At 32.3% G+C, this 21,236-nt stretch overlaps 2 protein-coding genes across 2 annotated transcripts; one reads left to right on the plus strand and one right to left on the minus strand.

Annotated features, from left to right (window-relative positions):
• Window positions 1-3,271: 3,271 nt before the first annotated feature.
• Window positions 3,272-7,182, minus strand: LOC127813348 (uncharacterized). Its single transcript, XM_052354284.1, has 9 exons — window positions 6,972-7,182; window positions 5,715-5,815; window positions 5,401-5,645; window positions 5,101-5,304; window positions 4,933-5,025; window positions 4,673-4,771; window positions 4,194-4,589; window positions 3,666-3,902; window positions 3,272-3,574 (listed from the first exon to the last, which is right to left on the minus strand). Exons 2-9 carry the CDS (start codon window positions 5,809-5,811, stop codon window positions 3,548-3,550), a joined length of 1,398 nt encoding a protein of 465 aa, XP_052210244.1. The 5' UTR covers window positions 5,812-5,815; window positions 6,972-7,182; the 3' UTR covers window positions 3,272-3,547.
• Window positions 7,183-10,285: 3,103 nt separating this feature from the next.
• Window positions 10,286-13,140, plus strand: LOC127812529 (GDSL esterase/lipase At4g10955). Its single transcript, XM_052352939.1, has 3 exons — window positions 10,286-10,447; window positions 11,674-11,772; window positions 11,963-13,140. Exons 2-3 carry the CDS (start codon window positions 11,711-11,713, stop codon window positions 12,936-12,938), a joined length of 1,038 nt encoding a protein of 345 aa, XP_052208899.1. The 5' UTR covers window positions 10,286-10,447; window positions 11,674-11,710; the 3' UTR covers window positions 12,939-13,140.
• Window positions 13,141-21,236: the final 8,096 nt, after the last annotated feature.

The raw sequence follows: 21,236 nt of genomic DNA on the forward strand, positions 1-21,236 counted from the left end.
TTTTGGTCTTGAGTAGATATTGCCTTTTTGTTTTTTTATTTTGTAATTTTGTGACCGATGATGTTATCAATAACTGTATAATTGGTGATTGCAATTGATATTCTGTAACGATTAATTTCTTTTAAAAAATTTTGCTTGAATTTAAGGTTTCAAAGTGCTTAACTTAGACGATTGAAATTACTATTGCAAAAAACAGTTTTAATCATTTAAAATAGCATGTCTCATTGAAGTAGATAATTGCAACTTAAGATTAATTGTTTGTTTTTACATGTTCTAACAACATGACACTCCTTGTTAAAATATTACTTGTCTGTAATTGTAAATGTTGTAAAATCTTACAATGAAGAAAAAAAAATAGAAGAGTTTGTAATAATTATAAACGTCTTGATCACAACTTGTCGGGATGTCCTATAAAGCAACGTTACCATTCATTTGGACAGGGGGTTTGTGAAATGGATGGTCTCATTTCCTCTCTCTCAATATAACTCCAAAACAAATTATTGCTTTTATATCATTTATTTTTTATTATATTTATATATTTTGATTAATAATTAGTTATAATTGCTTTATTACTTACAAAAAAAAAAATTTGCATTAAGAATATTATCTTTATATCATGTAATTATTAAAATAATAAATTTTAATGTACAAAAATAATGTTTGTACATTTTATATTAAAATATTTCCTACGATATATATTATTTAAGGTAAATTATATGAAACCCCTTATACTTAAACTCGTGTGTAATTTATTTCATGTGCTTTTGTTTGCACCAAAAAACTCTTTATATTTTCTATTTGTTGTAATTAGCAACCAGCAGCCGTTAGTAAAACTTAACTCTATTAGTTTTTTTTTTTTTTTTAAGTGACACATACATTTCACGTGATACTAAAATCACCCCCAAATTCAACTTCAATTAAAGAAAGAAAGTCCAAATCCCTAATTTCACCCCAAATCCAATCTTTTGCTAGAATTTTGTATGTACATAATTAATTTCATACATAAACAAGATTATGTTGTGCAATTACTACATATAACGAATTTTCACCATAATTTTGCCATAATTGCAAGTAAGTGTCTCGTTCATTAAGGAACATTTATTGTATTTTATTTTTAATATTTGAATATTTTACTAATTTATAAAATATTTTAAAATACAATACATTCATTATCTATCAATATAAATGTTTAGGTTTAAAAACAAAATACATTAAACCCAACTAGTTTTAAGAGCATTTGCTTTTAAGAAAAAACTCGATGTATGATTCAAATTTGAAATCACACATCGTGAGATTCTTTTTGTATCTCATACACAATGGGCACTGTTATGTTGCCCATTGTCGAATAACATAATAGTTGCCCGACTGAGAGAGATGGGGTCTACCTTTCTCTCAGTCTCACAACTATTATGTTGCTCGATGGTGGGCAACATAACAGTTGCCCATACACAATTTATAAGAAAATTTATCTCATACACAAAAAGTCATGATCACCTTAAAATATTCTAAATATATATATATTTCATACACAACTGTTAGAGTTTAAATTTAAAATATAAAGTAATTTTTATAAATTTTAAATATTTATAAAATTTAGTACTATTTTTTAAAGTAAAACTGAAAACTATTAAAAATTTCAATTTTTAAAATTTTAATTTATAGGTCCTAAATTTTTATTTTACAAGTCCGAGCCAACCATTTTAACATGCCTAAGTTTTATAAAAGTTTGGCTTTAAGAGTCTATGTCTCTCATTTTAATCTTAAGTTTAAAAGTTTCATTATTATGGGACAAATATCAATAACTTTAACTTTTGTTTAATAGCTAGAATCTGAATATAATAGCCTTACTAATCAAAACACTCTTATATCTTATAATAAGTCAATAATCCTAGTCTTTGTCTAAGAACTAGAACCTTAATTAATATAATTTATTTCAGAATAAGAAAGTTCTTATAGCAAGTCAAATTCTTTATAAACAATAACTAACATACAGAGCTTGATCAAATATATAAAAATAAATAAATAAATAAAATTGAGTGAACAATGATGTCCAACCATTGCTGTTAAAATCCTGATTTTACTTGTACGATTTTACGTTTCGAAGACCCCCAAACGATTCAAATCTCATATAAAATCTTATTTTGAGTAAAATCCTATAAAATCTCGATTTTAGATGTACGATTTACGCTTTAAAGATCCTCAAACAATTTTACGATTAAGTATAAATTGCAACTTAAATCTAATGAAGAATATTGGAATCATCATTTAAAGAATTTTAAGTTATATTTTGCCTCTAAATTGCCTATACCAACATGTTAGTTTTGAGTTATATTTTGAAAGTATCAAATTTTCAATTATAATAAAGAATAATCAAGTTATTAAATGATATTAATTTATTTTTTATAAAATTATGTTATTATAAACATATATTTATAAAAATTAAAGGGTATTTTTAATTATCTTTAAAATCTTAAAATTTTACTATTCAATTTCATGAACCTTTTTCGATCTCACTTAAAATCTCGATTTTAATTATATCGTGTCCAACACTTTCAAGGGTTCAACACACTCTTTCTTTGCATGTATACGGAATTCAATGTTGCAAGACTCTCTTCAAAGTGCTATTTCTTATTGTTTATTAGGTTCAAGAGATGTTATTTTCAATTCTAAATAATGGAGACTTTTTCTTGGCATGTGTACAAATTTTGAAGCTTGAAATGATAAGGTCCGATTGCCTAACCATATTGGGGACACTACAACAATTTTGGGTTTACGAGGCATTTAAAAATGCCTTAATATGTAGTTTATTGGGGCATTTTAGCTATTAGGGCGCTAACAAAAGTGTCGCATGTAATCGTGCCCTAAAAGCTTATTGAGACACTAACAAATGCTGTGTAAATCCACCAAGATATCTCCCTGCATTTTACATGTAATGGCATTTAAAAATGCCTCGAAAACAATTGTAAATTTATGCATGCAATGACATTTAAAAATGCTTCAAAAATAATTATAAATTTATGCATGTAATGGCATTCAAAAATGCCTTGAAAACAATTGTAAATTTAAGCATGTAATGGCGTTTAAAAATGCCTCGAAAATAACTGTAAATTTAAACATGTAATGGCATTCAAAAATGCCTCAAAAACAACTGTAAATTTAAGCATGTAATGGCATTCAAAAATGCCTCGAAAACAACTGTAAATTTAAGCGTCTGATGACATTTAAAAATGCCTCTAAAACAACTATAAATTTAAGCACTTTTTTTTCAAAATAGATTGATCTGGTGAACAAATTTTTGAATTCTAAAACCTGATATCAACCAACATAGACACAAATCTCTTCATCTAATTTAGTAATCCAAACCACATAATAAAACCACTTCACATATACATATACAAAACCAATACTCCATGGTCTATGATTGATTTGTCAAAAAAAGAATTACTCCAAAAATCCATAAATCTAACAATTATCATCATTTGTCATCCATTATAACACCAAAAAAAAAAAATTAACAAAACAACTAATCTCCATGATCTATTGAACTCTAATCATCACTTTCATCACGTTCAACCTACACAAAGAAAGTAAAAATATCTTAGTAAAATAGAAACAAAGTTTTTCTAAAGAAAGATGAAATCAACAATATAAAAGTATAAATGTACCAAGAACAATGGCCATGCAACATGTGCTCCAAGGGCATCTCCAATGGTTTCGAACATTCCATATCTTCTTATCAATTCTTCATCCCACTCTACTGCCACTTGAATATGTACCTCACACCAATTAGGTCTTAGTCGTGATCCACCAACTTCTGTGGATGGATCAATACTCCGGACAATTTCCTTTGCTACAATTTGAGTTGGGTCATTTATACTTTTCAAACAAACTCTATTTTGAACCTATCAAAAAAATAACAATGGATAATACAAGTTCAATATCCAACAACATCCTCAACAAAAAAGTAACATATATAAAACAAAAATTTAAACAGCATCACACTACTTGTAAAACTCATCATAAATAGAATAATGGAAAACAAAAGGAAAGAAAAAGAGAGATGAAACTAAATAGATAGAAAAGACAGTCGAATGGGTCAAAGCCTAAAGTTACAATGTCCCAAACAACAATTTTAAGTCGTAGTACTCGAATGTGCATAACTACTACAATGAAGAAGATAGTAAGAAAATTACTTGAATTGGTTGGCGAGTTGAAGTTGGTGAAGAAAAACCCATATTGCTCTGAAGAGATGACACAAGATTAGAAGGGTTCGAAGATGGCGTAGGATGACTATTACTAGGTGTTTCTCTATTTTCCATGCACATAGCTCTCAATTCTTGTAGCTGCTCATTCATATTCATGTATTGTTCCTTCATCATCTCCAATTCATTCTTATAACTCATAGCAAGTCTATGAGACGTTGCACGACTAGGTATTGGACCATAAAGATCTGAAGGACAAACACCTAAGCCATACATACGTACATGCCCAGCTTTCTCCTTTCCCATAACTTGAGAGTAAATATCATTTTCATTTTGGTCATTTCGTGGACCTTCTGGAGCATTAATAGTTAACTCACGCATTGCTTCCTACAAAAAAAAAAATTTATATTCAAAGAATAAATATAAACAAATGGACAAATAAATTATTATTATTTTTATTTAACTATTACCATTGCTTGACTAGCTGCCTCATTTCCCGGAGTTTCACCTTTTGAGTAACACTCAATGAACAAGGTAGAACGTGATGGGTAATAGCCAAGTTCCTTTTTCTGCATACAATGTAAATATTTATATATTATATAATAGTTAAACAAAGATATAAAATTGAATACTTCCAATCATGACAAATATAATTAATGAGAAACAAAAATAATATTTATTTCATTAAAATTCAATTATACATAGCATTTTGAAAGGAAGTAGAAGTTACCTTTTTCTCTGCCACTCTAGCGAAACTCATCTTACCCTTTCGGTGTACCATTTTTTGATGTCCTCGACTCACTTTATTTCTATCACTAACTCTCTAGAATACATGGCAAATTTTGTAAGAGTAATTAATTGAAAAATACCACAAGTTAAAGTATAACTTTACACACACCTTTGATGCATCAAAATTCCAAAAAGTTACCAACTCCTTCCATTGGTCTTCATGAACTCTTTTAGGAACATTTTTCATTTGTTCAACAAGAGATACATTTGGATCATAATAGTTTGTTTTCACAAAAGATTTCCAATTTCTCCACTTTTTGGCGATAGATTTCAATATCCAATCCTCTTGACCAGGAGGAAGCTGAAACTTTTCCTAAAAAAAAAAACAAATCAATTTGATAGAAGAATAAGCATGAACAATGATATTATACAATATTGTTATAATATAAAGAATGAACTACACCAATACCTGAACTTGGGTCAACATCTCTTTTTTATAAGTTTGAGGTACTTTGATCCAATTCTTATAATGTAATGGTGCGTATCTTCCATTGCGTGCTATAGCCCCCAAGAAGTGAGCTAATTCACTTGATGACTTTTCATCAATAGGTTGCCCTAGGTCATTAAATTCAACTTGAATAGCCTCTTGCTTATCTCGAGCCCAAATTTTTCGCATAAATGTTGGCCCTCGTACATTCTTCTTGATACCATTGTCTATTCCAAAACATTATAGAAGTATAAAGTGAAATGAGCAAAGCTGAATTAGAAAAGTTGATAGATTACCTGAGACTATATTGGTTTGAGTGTTGCTTAAATCTCTTCTTGACTGGTTTGATTCCAACCCATCAGACATACGTCCAATTCTAGTTCTTGGTGCCATCAAGCTGAATTTGTGTGAATGTAGCAATACTCATTGTTATATAACAATGATTCTATGTACCAAACTAATGGAACAACACACAAATAGTATTTAGATAATTGAAATAGCTAATTAAGACAACACAATCTTGATATATAGTTTTCTACAACGAAAAATGAATTAATTGAAAATAAAACCCAAAGGAGAAAGCATTAAAAACTACAAACTCAATTTAGAAAAGCATAGAATTGAAAGTCGTACAAAGTTATAACATAAAAAAATAATAATGAACCATATCAACCATAAGCATCAAATTCATCATGCTCCCTAGCCCATGTAATATCAACATTGATGTCACCATCTTGAATTTGAGGATTGCATGCATGGCTTTACAGCTGAGTCTCTATATCATCCTCACATGAATTGACTTTTTGATCAAATTGGTCTCTAGGTGTGGTTCTTATTACAACATGCCAGTCTTTTTCTGTAGGGTCTTCCACATAAAACACTTGTTGTGCTTGAGAAGCTAAAATAAATGGCTCAGTTGTGGGCATGAGTCTAGTGAAATTGACTAAGGTGAAACCATCATCATCTTCTTTCTTTCCACTTCTTTGAGAAACCCAATCACAATTGAATAGCGTCACTTTTTTACCACTGAGATAATCTAACTCTAAAATATCATTTAGAACTCCATAATATGTGACATCTCCTGATATGGGGTTGTTATCCCTCACGCTAGCATAACTTTCTGTCTTGGCAGTAACAATAACCCCACTATTTTGATTTTTTCTCTTTTCCTCAACTTCTTTCACACGAAATCTAAAACCATTAATAATAAAACCCTTGTACTTTCTTGCAACACAATTAGGACCTTGAGCAAGAGCTCGAAGCTCTTCAGATATATCCTCATTTCCAGCAGCAAACATTTCTCCAACCTAAATAAATGAAGGATAAGATTATGAAAACAAAAATAAATAAATAAAGTAATTGAAAGTGGGAGCCACAATACTTGACTACCAATGCTTCAGGAAACGTTAAAAAAGATACATGAAGGCTTAAAAAACATTTAGATCATAAATTGAAGGCTGCCCACACACACACACGCACAATACATATATATATATAAACATATATAACTGCAAAACATAAACTGATTGTGTTGCAGAGAGGCTGCGAACTACCCGGAGGAAGCAGCGGCCGCGTTGAGGCAGCAGGAGGCTGCGATAGTGGCGTTGAGATAGCAAGGACAAGGCGATGTCGGCGTTGAGACAGTACAGACGCAGCGACGGCGGACGTTGAGGCAGTAAGGATGCGACGACGATGACTTTGAGGGAGCAAGCGGGCGACGACAGCAATGTTGAGGGAGTCGATGAAAGCTGCAATATGCTTGAGGAAGATGGGCAATAGGGATTTAGGGATTTTGCAAGGGGAAAGGGAAGAGGCGGGGAAATCTCCCGCCACTGGTTTTTGCATTTTTTTTATATTTTTTTGTTTTTTTATTTAGTTGTTATATATATATTTTTTGTTTTTTTATTTAGTTGTTAAATAAAATAAAATAAATTATGAAAATAATATTAATAATTATTTGATTGATAAAAATAAAATGATTTCATGATAACTGTTAAAATAGTTTAAATTATCATAATTATTAAATAATTTAAATAATAATTTATGATAATAATTTAAAATATGTTAATAAAATAATTTAAATTATTGTATTAAATTAATATTTATTTAAAAATTTTGAATCCATATATATAGCTTTGTTTCACATAAGGGTGCGCAAACGATCGGTTTGATTACTGAATCGATTGAAAAGTAATAATGAAAATAACTGAACTGTATGTAATAATTAATCAAATCAAATCAACCGACAAACCCCAAATAATCAAACTAACCAAAATCGAATAATTAACTAAACAAAATTTATAAAAACTGAACCGGACCAAGAATTGAACTTTCTCACATAATAACCAAACAAACTGACCTAAAGTTCAGCCTTATTGTTGTTGTCGGCCACCTAACGGGGTGGTGATTCCAATGATTAGAACTGATCAGTGGATTTCCCCTAACCACAGTGGTTCATATATCCAAAAATCAAAATGATCTAATGATTACACGGAGACGAAGACGAAAGGACGAGCGAATCGGAGACGAACGAAGTGCCCCTAACCACAGTGGTTCATATTCTAATGGTTAGCAATTCGATTTGTTTTATTAACCGACCAACGAAGACCGAATCAATAAAAATTAACCCAAAATTTTTGACAAAAATAATTGAACCACTAATCGACACCTAATTTAACTAAACCAAACCGGCTGGTCGGTCGGTTCAATTAGTTCAATTTACTAGTTCCACACTTCAAATTTTAGCTTATTAGAATTATTTTATTAGATTTCTTTACTAGGGCACTTCATAAAAGTGTCTCATTAGAATTATTTTATTGGGCATTTTAAAAATTTTGTCCTATTAGATTTTTCCTTTAGGGTATTTTATCAAAGTGTCTCATTATTTTTCTATTAGGGCACTTCATCAAAATCTCATTACAATTATTTTATAGGGGCACTTTAAAAATTCTGCCCTATTAGATTTTTCTATTAGGACACTTTATTAAAGTGTCTCATTAGAATTATTTTATAGAGTCACTTTAAAAATTTTGCCCTATTAGATTTTTTTATTAGGGCACTTCATTAAAGTGTCTCATTAGAATTATTTTATAGAGGCACTTTAAAAATTTTGCCCTATTAGATTTTTCTATTAGGGCACTTCATTAAAGTGTCTCATTAGAATTATTTTATAGAGACACTTTAAAAATTTTGCCCTATTAGATTTTTCTATTAGGGCACTTCATTAAAGTGTCTCATTAGAATTATTTTATAGAGGCACTTTAAAAATTTTGCCCCATTAGATTTTTTTATTAGGGCATTTCATTAAAAGTGTCTCATTAGAGTTATTTTATTGGGGCACTTCAAAAATTATGCCCTAATAGGGTTTTCTATTAGGGCACTTTATCGCTATGTCTCATTAGAATTATTTTATTAAGGCATTTTTTTAAATTATGCCTCAAAATAGTATTTTATAGGGCATTTTTTAAAAAATGTCTTAAAAAAAATGCCTCAATAAGTGTTTTTTGTTGTAGTGGGAATTTCTTTATTTGACCTTTATTTAATAGTTTTATCACACTAAATAGGTGATTGCTAGGTTTTTTTTTATTATTTTCATACAAGGCTAAAAAATTAACTTGGAACAATGTGAAATAAGTGTATGCAAAATATGGCTAAGCACTAGCCAACTAGTTAAGTCATCTAAAAAGGTAAAAAATATATTATCAAATCTCGAAATTGTTATGTTATTTACGTTAGATAATATAACGTTTGTCTGATGTAGATAAAATCAAAGAAAGACATGGGCTCTTGCTCCCGCTCGCCCGTAACACTCCCTACATGTTTGTATCGACTAAACTCGATAAATATTATGTTGCACGATATGGATAACATAATAAATTTCTATCAAACTTTTAGTCGATTAGTGGAGGATGACTAATTGACTAGTTAAGCTCTTTGAGAAAACTTTCAGTGCACTGTCGGTTTTCAGTTGATTAATCAAGAAATGCTGGTTAACTACTAAAGATGGACTTAATTTATAACTAATTTCAGTTGATTAGCTCAGACCAATTAATCAACTACAATTCCTAGTCTTTCTTATTTTGATTTTTTGTCCTACTTTAATTAGTTGATTAATGGAAAGTACTACTCAACTACTTTATGTTCTTTTTCAATTTTAAGTCTCCAATCAACTTTAATCAATTAAATAGGCACAATAATTGCCTACTTAAAAGGAATATATTTTAATGTAGTGTTTGTTAAATAAAATATATATCAAAAAATATAAAATATAATATTTGTTAAATTTTTTGAAAAGAAATTACATGACTTTTTATCTTAAATTTTTAAGATAAATTTATCTATTTCATCTCTTCAGATAACTTATCTTGAACTTTACAGATAAATTATTTTAATAGAATTTTATCTTAACAAGATATAGATTGAAAAAAGTTAGATATAAAAAGCATTATAGATAAAAGTATTTTTTATTATATTTGTTAAATTTATCTAACGATCCTTGAAACATGACTTTTTATCTAAGTTTTTCTAGATAAATTTATCTCTCCCCATCCAAATAAATGAATTTTATATAAAATTGATGAGATATTACTTGAATTTTAGTTTTTTAAATTGAATAATTTTTAAATGTATTCAATTAATTTTTAAAAAATTTCTAAATTAGCCATGGCTCTCATAAAATAGCCACAATATCTCCTTAATATTAGCCTTTCAAGTGTTATAACTAATTTTAAAAAATTTAAAGATTAATTAATTAAATTTTAAAATCTAAAAAATATGTAAGCTGAATATCCCAATAAAAATAAGTCCAAGTCAGCATCAAAAGCATGGACACGTATAATCCAAGGATCAATTAAGCTGACAACGACGTCGTATCTCATTGTCGAGGCCGTACGCTTCCATGGTTCACCTACAGATTTGGCTACAGCCGGAAGAGAAGCAATTGGCGACGAATTCTGATGCACATCCAAGCCAGATCCATTGGAGGCTTCTGCAAATCGCATTCCTCTATAAATCTTCACTTTTCACCAAGGTTGGGATGATTTTCTCCTTCTTTTGAAAGCGTTGTTTGATTGCAGGAGGAGATCTGTGGTTTTTGTTTGGTTGTTTGTTGTTCGTTCTCTATTACTCCAAGTTCTTGCAATGTCGCGTTTCGGAGTTTCCCGATCTGTCGACTTGCGTTTGTTTTCAATGTCGTTTACCACTTTGAATCAATGGGTTCGAGTTTGTTTGTGAGATCCGGGCCTTATTGCCGTTTTTCCCTTTCTATTTGGTTGGCACCCCAAAATTAAGTCTATGTGTTGGATGAGTTTTAGAGTTTGATAGTATATTCTGTACAAAATCATGGAGTGATTTCAGATTTTGGGTTCTAAAATCCTCAAATTTGTAAATTTGATCAAGGGTTAAGTGGATCTTGAATTGTGACTTTTATTAATCTTCTGTTGTCATTAGAAAACGGGGTTTAATTGAGTAATCTTTGTGTGCATGAGTTTCATGTCAATTTATCTCGTAAAATGGCTCGGCAAATAGCTAATCCACGCAGAAACAGACTGATTTATATCTTTTTCTTGCATTTACAAAGATTTTGCCTCATATGAATCTGGTGGCATAAACTTTCACATAATTAGAGGTTCAGAAGGGTCTGTTGTTACATAAACCATGAACACAGTAATCTTTTTGCCCCACTTAGCTTGTAACTAAGGCATTAGGGGTTTTACGCTTACTAGCTGGCAGCCAAAGAATTGGAGAAGGGAGAAAGTTGAAAGACGGTGTAGTGGGTTGTCGTGATCGTCATTGGGAATTTCTACCGAAAGCTTCATACATTGTTGTGTCTATATCAATGCTCTGTTTTCTCAAATTTGGCTAAGTTCATACTCAACTCTACTGTCTGGAATGTTTGAATTCATCATTTTTGCAAAGACAAATGCTTCGGGAATGGAGTTTGGAATTTGGATTACCCAGAAAAGTTTCGATAACGTCCTCAGGAACGTGAATACAATAGAAATTCATACTATTCATTTATCATGGATAGTTTCACATCACTGCTTATTAGGCTGCAAGATGGTCTATTTAGCGTTTGATGATTTTACAGCGTGTCAATGATGTTTATGGAAAAGTTCTTCTTCAGTTCATGTTAATAGGCAATAGGCATACCTAGAGGGATTTCTCTGCCTTATTTGATATGGGTTGGGGTATTAGTATTTGTTCAGAATCATGCTCCTTGACCGATTGCTTACTGATATTTGCCCTGATGTGCAGAAAAGTTCCTGATATATAGAAGAGCAGAAAAGGTGCAATGACTTCTGAGAGGGAAGATTTCAACCTTTCAGGACCCTTGCATCTGAATAATGTCGACTGGTACAGCTTTTTCACCCCTCATTTTAATGGGTTCTTGAGGTTTAATAGAACTATATAGAGAAGGAAATTATATGCTTTTAAGAGATGAAACTTTGGTGTGTACGCTATGAAGCCTATGATGCTTTCTACAATATGCATGTGAAGAATGAAGCTGGAGATGTTAGGTAATGTTGGCTCTAACTTTATGCAGGAAAAACGAAGATCATCGAAGGTCTGTTGCCGCCTGTTTGGTTCAGGGTGTTTATATATTAGAGCGGGACCGCCAAGACAACAGGCGAGGTCCCCAGGCTCTGGCTCCTCTATGGTGGGAATTCTTCCATTTCCGCTTACACCGTGAGCTTGTAGATGATGTTGATCAATGCATTTTTGGTTCTATCTATGAATTCAAGCCTCCATTTGACGGCAACCACCTAGATGGGAGTCCACGCTATGCAATTGCCTTCCGGGGCACCCTAACCAAAGGAGACGCTTTCTTACGGGATCTAGAAATGGACGTCCACATCATAAGAAACGGCCTTCACCAGACATCACGCTTCGAGACTGCCATACAAGCTGTGCGATCAACGGTCGCTACACATGGAAGCTCGAATATCTGGCTAGCTGGCCATTCCCTTGGGGCAGCCATGGCAATACTTGCTGGCAAGACGATGGCCAAGACGGGCATCTTCCTCGAAGCGTTTCTCTTCAACCCACCATTCCTTAATATGCCAATCGAGAGGATCAAGGACAAGAAGGTGAAGCAAGGAATCCGAATCGCTAGCAGCTTCATCGCTGCAGGACTGACCGTCGCTCTAAAGGCTCGCCAGAAGAGGAACATTGTTAACACCTCAGAAGACCATTTGGCAGCTTTGTCTGCGTGGTTTCCAAGCCTATTCGTGCACCCGGGCGATCACATCTGCTCCGGGTATATCGGCTACTTTGAACACCGGAAGCAGATGGAGGCCATGGGAGCTGGAGTGGTTGAGCGGCTGGCTAGTCAGAATCCAATCGGCGGCCTCCTCATGAATGCAATGGGGAAGGACTCAGGGGAGCCGCTGCATCTCCTTCCTTCAGCCAATCTGATTGTGAATTCCATTCCTGCACAGGACTTCAAACAAGCTCATGGAATTCACCAGTGGTGGCAACCTGACTTGAGCTTGCAGTCCATAGCTTACAACTACAAGTAGTATTTGGATAATTTGTTGTCATTTTCTGTTTCTTTGTCTCACTGTTGTCGCGTTGGAGGATGGTTTTTAGGTTTTCCATGTTAAGTGTCAATTGTGATGCGTTGTCTCTTCATAAGAACAGAAGAAAGATTGTCCTTTTGTCCATACGTAGAGGCTGTTTGGCTTCCCTTTTTTTAAGGGCTATAAGCTTTTTTATTTATAAGTTGTGTAAAGTTTAAAAATCGGCTAGTGTTTAATTTAATAACGTGTTTAGATAAATATATTTTAAACTGTCATTTATTATATATATATATATACATAAAGATAAAAGAGGTGAGGGCAGATGATAATGGAGGTGTGGGTGGCAAATGATGGCGACAAGCCATGGAAGAGGTGTCAATGGAGGTGGGAAGCGAAGGCCAATGGGGATGGGGCTGAAGGGGGTGGCCGCCATTGAAGAGATAGAGGCAGCGATGGAGGAGCTAAGAGGAGGTAGCGGCAAAGAGAAGACAAAGGGATGAAGGAGATGGGTAGAGGTTGAGAATATGGAAATTGTTTGAGGGTAAATTCATCATTTACTTGGTTAACAAAATAAGTTACCAAGAGCATATTTGAAAAACCTGGAGGTAGCTTATTGGAAAAATTATTTATAAGCTTGATAATATTTAAATTTTTAGAATTTTAACAAATATGTAACAAAATAAGTTATATAATGTTTAAGCTATTACATTATAAACGATCAAACCACTAAGCCAAACACCCCATAACCAACGAAGATGATGGATCCTTTTAAAGAATTATTCTGTTTGTTGCAAATGAATGGTGGATCTGTACATTTGTTTATTATATTGGTCAACGGTGAAGTTGATTATTTGTGATTTTAAATTCAAAAGTTTGACTTAAGAAATAATTTTGTTTTCATGACCCACCAGGTGTTTGAGTTTCACCCAATCAATACTTAAAAGCAATATTTTCCCTGATTCACTCTTTAGATAAATTTGGATGCGATCACAGTTTATATATACTCGAAATAAATATTTGAGAAACGATTATCTTCTCGGTGGACTTCACCTTTACGTCTTATGGACAGAATCACTAAAAAGGCGTCAAAACATACCATAACTCTGTCTCTACGTGGACGACTTGCTTTTCAATTAATATTATTTTTCAATAATAATTATATTTTTCAAAACGTCACAAGAATTCAAATCTCCAATATTCTTTTTATTATTTTTATGCTTTATCGTTGCCAGAGGCATCAAATAACTCTTTTTGAATATAGGAAAGTTGACTTTCCTTGGAATCTTTCTCCAATATGAAAAGATTTGTACACTAGAGAGTAGTAGGTAAACTGAAGAATCAAACTATATCATTGTGTGATTCGATTGGTTTGGCTCGAGTTTTTTTTTTTTTAAATTAATTCTTTTTTAATTTTATTTTTGTCAAAATCAATATACTTAGTCGTGTTTAAGTTAAATTATCTAATATATAAATCCTCGCTCGACTCGACTAATATACATAGGGCCGTCCCTAAATAATGAGGCTTATTTTTATTTGAAATTTTATTTTATGATAATTTTTTATTTGAGTTTGTACTCCATTTAGTATTTATTTTGTTATTTTATTTAGATATAGAGGTTCCTAATTTTCCTAAGTTTACATATCATTTTCTAATGTTAGGTAATGAATAGTGAGGTGTTATTTAGACGATGAGACGACTTAATCTCTAAATGTACGGTTATTTTCAATATTAGGCAATAAATTATGAAGTGTATATCAATAATGGAAAAAAAAGACAAAAAATGTCATTTTAAGAAGATAATTTGATAAAACGATTCTTTAGACGTCTAGAGAATTCATAATAATTATTTAATATTTATTTATATTATTAAAGAGCCACTAAAATAATTAACCCATGATTAAGTACTAATTGTTATGAGTTGATACCTATTTTATCATAAAAAGAAAACACCAAATTTAATGTTCCCTCCAAATGAAGTTCTGTCAGATTTTCATTACCTTTCAATCTTTTTCCTTTAAATAAAAATTTATATGAAGAGATTATTACTCTTCTTGTAATATCTAATCAAATTTAGTGTTCCCTCCAAATGCATGCAAGTGCTTAAAATATTATATGTTGAATATATAAATGTTGAAACAATATATATTTAACATATTATGTTAAGAAAAAATGAAAATATTTTATATCAAGAGGGGTAGCTCGTGTAAAAAAAATAAAAATTTATTAAGTTTCGTGTGACAGTTGTACTGTTGTAGTTTACTTTTTAATTCTTTTAACTAAAAATTTAAATAAAATGATTCTTGGTGCAGTAGTAAAATTATTTTATAAATTAATTATTATTTAAAAGTCATAAATTAAAATAAAATTAACCTAATTGATTTTAGATTTCATAACACTAAAACATGTTATTTAGTGATAAGGGTGGCTAAAATGATAAACTCTCCTAAGGCTGGCTATAAGTCGAGGTAAGTCGAGCTGAGCTCGATTGATTTTAGCTTGGTTCATAGTTCGGCTCGAGCTTGATATGAGCTGATTTATTTAGCTCGAGCTCGATTCGATGATGACTGCGAGCTGGTTCTACTCAGTTCAAAACTGATTATCACCTTACTTTTATGTATATATATATATTTAAATAATATATTTATAAAATTATTAAGTATATATTTATATTATTGAGTATTACGTAATAAATATTTTTTATTTATAAAATTAATATATATAAATATATCAAGTTGGCTCGTGAGCCAAATGGTAGCTCAAGCTCGGCTCATTTATTAAATGAGCCAAATATTTGAGCTCAAACTTGACTCATTTGTATCACGAACTAGTTTATTGACCCAATTATCGAATTAAGTCTTGAGCCAGCTCACGAATAGCTTGGCTTATTGCCAACCCTAAACTCTCCCATAACTTTAGATTTTTTCCCTATACACTTATTAAATTTTATGTTTTATTAAATTAATCCCTAAATTTTCTTAAATTAACCACATCACCTTTTCATCATTAACGATGTTAAATAAATTAACCGTACATTTCCTAAACTTTGGGCATTTAGTCTGGAGACCTTCTGAACTTTATTTTTCACCAAATCAATTCCTAAACTAGGGGTCACATGATGTTCGAGATATATATTTAAAGTTTATGGTATATAGTTAATTTATCCGTTAAAGTAATGCTCACTGTTATCCTAATAAATAAATCTTGTTTTTAGACAAAACATTTATTGTACCTTATTTTTTTATTTTTAAATAATTTTTTTAGTTTATTAAATATTATAAAATAAAATATATTTGTTACTAAACTAATAAAATTATTTGAAAATAAAAAATAAGGTATAGTAAATATACACCAACCATTCATATGACTCAATTCTGATCATACACTAAACTGGCATTAAATTGGCCATGTGACAATCACAAGTCATTCATTGACTCCTCAAGGAACGTAAATTTCAAAAAAATTAAAAAATCAAGTACCTCATTAATTATGTCATTATTACATTATTTAACTTTATGTCGAGTGATTAACTTGAACATTAGAAGACTCACTTAGGGATCAAACCCCTCGATTTCTTTGTAGGTCAAGCAAGTTCAAAATAAGGTTGAACTCGAGAACAGTTAAAAACACATCTAAACCGGCAAAGTAGATCATGAATCTATCTATTGGACAACCGGTCGACTCTAAAACCTAATCAATGCTTAAAAAGATTAGGTGATGTTCTTTTAGTGTTTCATTTTTGAGTTTTGAATTTATTTTGTGTTTTGAGTTTTTATTTTGAGATTTCTGAAAACGCATTCTCTTTGTCATTATGAGAAACTATTTCTCAAAACTGAAAACGCGTTTATTTTGAAATTTTGAGAAAAATTATTTTATTCAAAAAATAATTTTTATTTAAATTAAAATAATTTAATGCTAGTATACTATTAAATACATTTTGAAATTAGTGAAATATTGTAATATTTTTTTCCCATTACAAAAAAAAAAAAAAATAAATACAATCAAGAAATAAAACAACTTTGGTAAAAAATAGTAAATGGAGAAATAAAAATAAAAAATTAACTCAGTGAAAATGAGAAAATATGATTGTTCATGATAAATAATATTACATTAAACAGTTCAATAACAAATGGATTACAATTACAAGTTTAAATAGTTATGACAGAAATCAAAACAGTTTGAACACTAAACATTAAAATAAGTCTACATAATCATGTACGATTCCTTGAAAAGTCATTCCACATTTGTGTAGCAATTTGATCCCTGACTTGTTCTATTTGAGTTGTTTAACTAGCATCAAATTGTATGGCTTCTTGATCTTGACTTGATTCCAGCATATCTTGAAATACCATATTCTCTGATAAAAACTTAGCGAACAAGCTATTTAAAGCGTGCTCCTGGTGAATATAATTATGTATTGCACAACATGCAATAGGGATTTGTCTTTGCCTACTAAGTGAATAATTGGTGATTAATTTTAAAATAGGAAATATTGCCTTTAAAACTCCAATACAACGTTCAATAATGTTACGACACGAAGAATGTCTATAGTTGAACAGTTCTTCCTTTCCACGCGGTCTTCCTCGTCCAAGATAATCATGCAGATGATATCTTCGTCCTCGATAAGAGGCAGGAAAACCAGGTAAGTTTGGATAACCAGAATCAACAAGGTAAAATTAATCTGCAAAAAAAAAAAAAAAAGACTTAAATACCCAAATATTATAATAATATTTGACAAATTATTTGAAATATTAGAATATACCTCCACGTGGCATTGAAAAGTTGTTTGAAGTTCTTGTGACTGCATCAATGAATACTCATGAACAATTAGTAGTACCTTTTCATCCAGAATACACAAATGTGAACTTCATGTCAAAATCATACGTCAACATCACATTTTATGTTATATTGGTTTTCCTTCCACGAAAAGATGTTTGTCTTGATGTAGGTGCCCAAGTTGCAACATGTGTTCCATTTATCGTGCCTATGCAATCCTTAAAATAAGGAAATTTGCGCAAAATTCGCTCATGTGGCACATTTTGATATGTCGGACATATTATCTCTGTGCCAAGTGAACAAACAGCCCGTAATACTCGTTTAAACCACTTGTGTATCGTGTTGTTAGAATGTTGAAACCTATCACCAATAATACTATATCGTGTAGTGTGCCTTACAATCATTAGAAACATAGCAACACCCTCCTCAACGCTTACTTTTTTTTCATCTTTCAACAGCTGCTTCTGTTTCAAAGTATCACAAAAATTCATGAACACATGTTTCTGTCTAGGAAAATTACGATAACACACATCTGGATGTCCATTCAAAATCTCTAATATGTACATTCTTCCCGTAAATAATGACATTCTACAAGGTACCCTGCCGATGACACTACTTTTACTGGCAACAACGCAATTAAGCATTATTACATCCCCAAAATTCACAACAATATCATCCGTAATTAAAAAATCATCATCACTCGCATCTTCATCAATTGAATCATTGGTATGCATATTACCAACCACATTTGATTCAGTTAACATCCTGTGTATAAATATATTCATAATCACCATTAGTAGTCCTATCATTCATCATTTATTATAATCAACGTAAAGGAATAATTCAACATCAGCTAAGACGGCAACAAAGCAATTAAGCATAATTAAATCCCCAAAATATAACAAGCATTCAATTCTAAATAAATTCAACATCAAACAGTTCCAGTTGGAACACAGTTCTACAACCATCGACATCAAACTATATATAAAGATAAAACAGTACTTGAAGCTAATGTAATAAAATACAGTACTTTTAGCTACAACATCACCCATGAAAATAACACGGTATTAGAAATTACGCAATCAACCAACCAAATCAAAGAAGCTCCAAGATAGGTCTTCTTCCAATTTTTGGCATCTTCACAAATGACACTCTAAAATCTGGATCCTTAAAAGCCTTTATCGCTTTCATATAAATCTCATTAGACACTTCTTCCATATTGTTCAAGAGGTCCATGCAAACCGCATTTGAATAAGGATCCAGACTACTAGCTTCATTATCTGATTGATTGCATGATTTTCCTTGAAGCTTTGCAAGCTTTTCTTTTATGTAAAGTGTCATAAGTTCAGTTTCTTCGTTCCTCATACTAATTGTAGATGACCATTGCGCCATACAAGCATCGAGTTTTACTGATCTTAGGTTCCTTACGTCGACGTTCGCTAGATTCACCAATTTCTTCACGCCGATGAGTATTTGTAACTTCATCAGCATTCTCCACACGTACATAAATTCATCTGTTCAAAAAATCATCTTCTAATTGCCTTTCTTCCTCTGATATTGGAGGAAGCTGAGTTGAAGCATTACCTAATCCTCCAGTAGCTATAGTCCCGTTAAATATCTCTCCAAGAGTTTCATAGTGCTTACATCTTTCTTTCTTCAATATTTTGTACTCGGACTTGTTAATCTACAATGGTAAAAATAAAACACATTATCATATTGTATAGCAAAAAAAGGGTAAGATTGATATGATAAAAAGTGGTTGTGAAAATATTCTTCACTAAAAATATATACCGTATAAAAGTATTGCCAAACTTCATTTGGAGCATTAACTGTGTTGGTATTTGGATCCCATGTAACACCTGTATGTCCTAAAAGTTCAGAGAACAAGCGATGTACCTTACGTAAATGGTTCCATTTCCCCTGTAAGCACCCCCGCCCGAATATCCCAACCACCCGATCTACCCAAACGGGAGCGCTTATGGAAGGGAAAAGAACGCAACTCAAGACGAGAAAATTACCCTGGCATGCTTACATAAGAAATATAACAATGGAAGCAAAACTATATACATGCACGCGCATAGGTACACAGCTAGAACAGCAGTCACGAAGTATAAAAAAATATATACAGACACCTGTGCCAACAAATAAAAGATACAAGGAACAACTCGGCACAGTAAAAAATGAGAGACATAAATCCTGACAAAATATCAGAGACAACGGGGGCAAACAAACTGTACACCCTACCACACGGCTAGCTGCTATGTGGCACGATCCTCGCCCTCAACTTTCGCTTTACCCTTACTTGGAATGATGGAAAGCAAGGTGAGTCGCAAGACTAAGCAAGTTATAAGAAAAGGAAGGCTATAAATTAAACAGACGAGGAGATCACCCCAAATACAGTCTCGCATGTACACACAAGCCATGAGAAGCAACAATACAATAGTGCAACATAATAAAAACACATACCGGTCCTTGGGGCCCACACAAGACACCCGGCACCCAAGTCCCATACCAACCTGCCGCTGCCCTGAAAGGCAACAAATGTCTTCAACAAACTTGTGCGCACTCCTCGGGTCGATACTCCCGACACCTGAGCCACTGAATAATTGAGCCCTAGGCTCATTCGGAACGATACTCCCGTCCGAGACCACTGTACATATCGTAACCATGCAATGCGCACATAAAATGCAAGGCGTAGTAAACATCAACTAGATACACTGGCACCCATACATCCAGGCATCAGGCAGATGCTTCGCCCACATAGTAAATCACACGCGATGTATATGCCCGTGCCAGATGTAACTAACAACACTAGGATGTCTGTGGCCAAGCACAACCAGATCATGAAAACCCCAACATGCAGCCCATACCCATGTGCACACCAAACCATGCAACAAGAATAAAATGTAACCAGTCATGCTATAACCACATAATGACAGAACTGATCAAAGTACCTGGCACTGGTCAACAGTCAGTGACTAGGAGTGTCCAGCCGACGACCTAAGATAGACCGTACAATAGTCACTCCAACATCACCGAACAGCCGACCCTTGCCCCCACTGCCCAACCGCTTTAGCCTATGAACAACCAAAATCCATAATAATACCCGAACAATTAAGAACCTATCCCCGGGTGAGTACGATATCATTCCCACAGGCATGGGGGTGGCACAAACCCCCATAGGCAACCAACAAATAAAATCCACGAGGCCGGTTTAATAAATTAAATTTAAAGTAAACCATTCAAAATTTCATAATCGATTAACGGTCGAAACAAACAAATGGACGTCAAATAAATTGACAACGAAAGGAACATTGTAGAGGGTATAAAGAACTTGCCTTAACGAAGATATCCTTAGGCTTGTTTTGACCCAACGTGGTAAAAATTATATAAATTGCAACACCCCAATAATTTGCCAAAATTAATAAAATTAGCCTCTAAACAAAATTCCAACCGTATAGAATGTAGTATTCGCCTCCTTGAATTATCTGGTATTCCCGAATTGCGATTAAAAGTGAGATTTT

The sequence above is a fragment of the Diospyros lotus genome, chromosome 11 (genome assembly GCF_014633365.1).
Source record: "Diospyros lotus cultivar Yz01 chromosome 11, ASM1463336v1, whole genome shotgun sequence".
NCBI classification, from domain to species: domain Eukaryota; kingdom Viridiplantae; phylum Streptophyta; class Magnoliopsida; order Ericales; family Ebenaceae; genus Diospyros; species Diospyros lotus.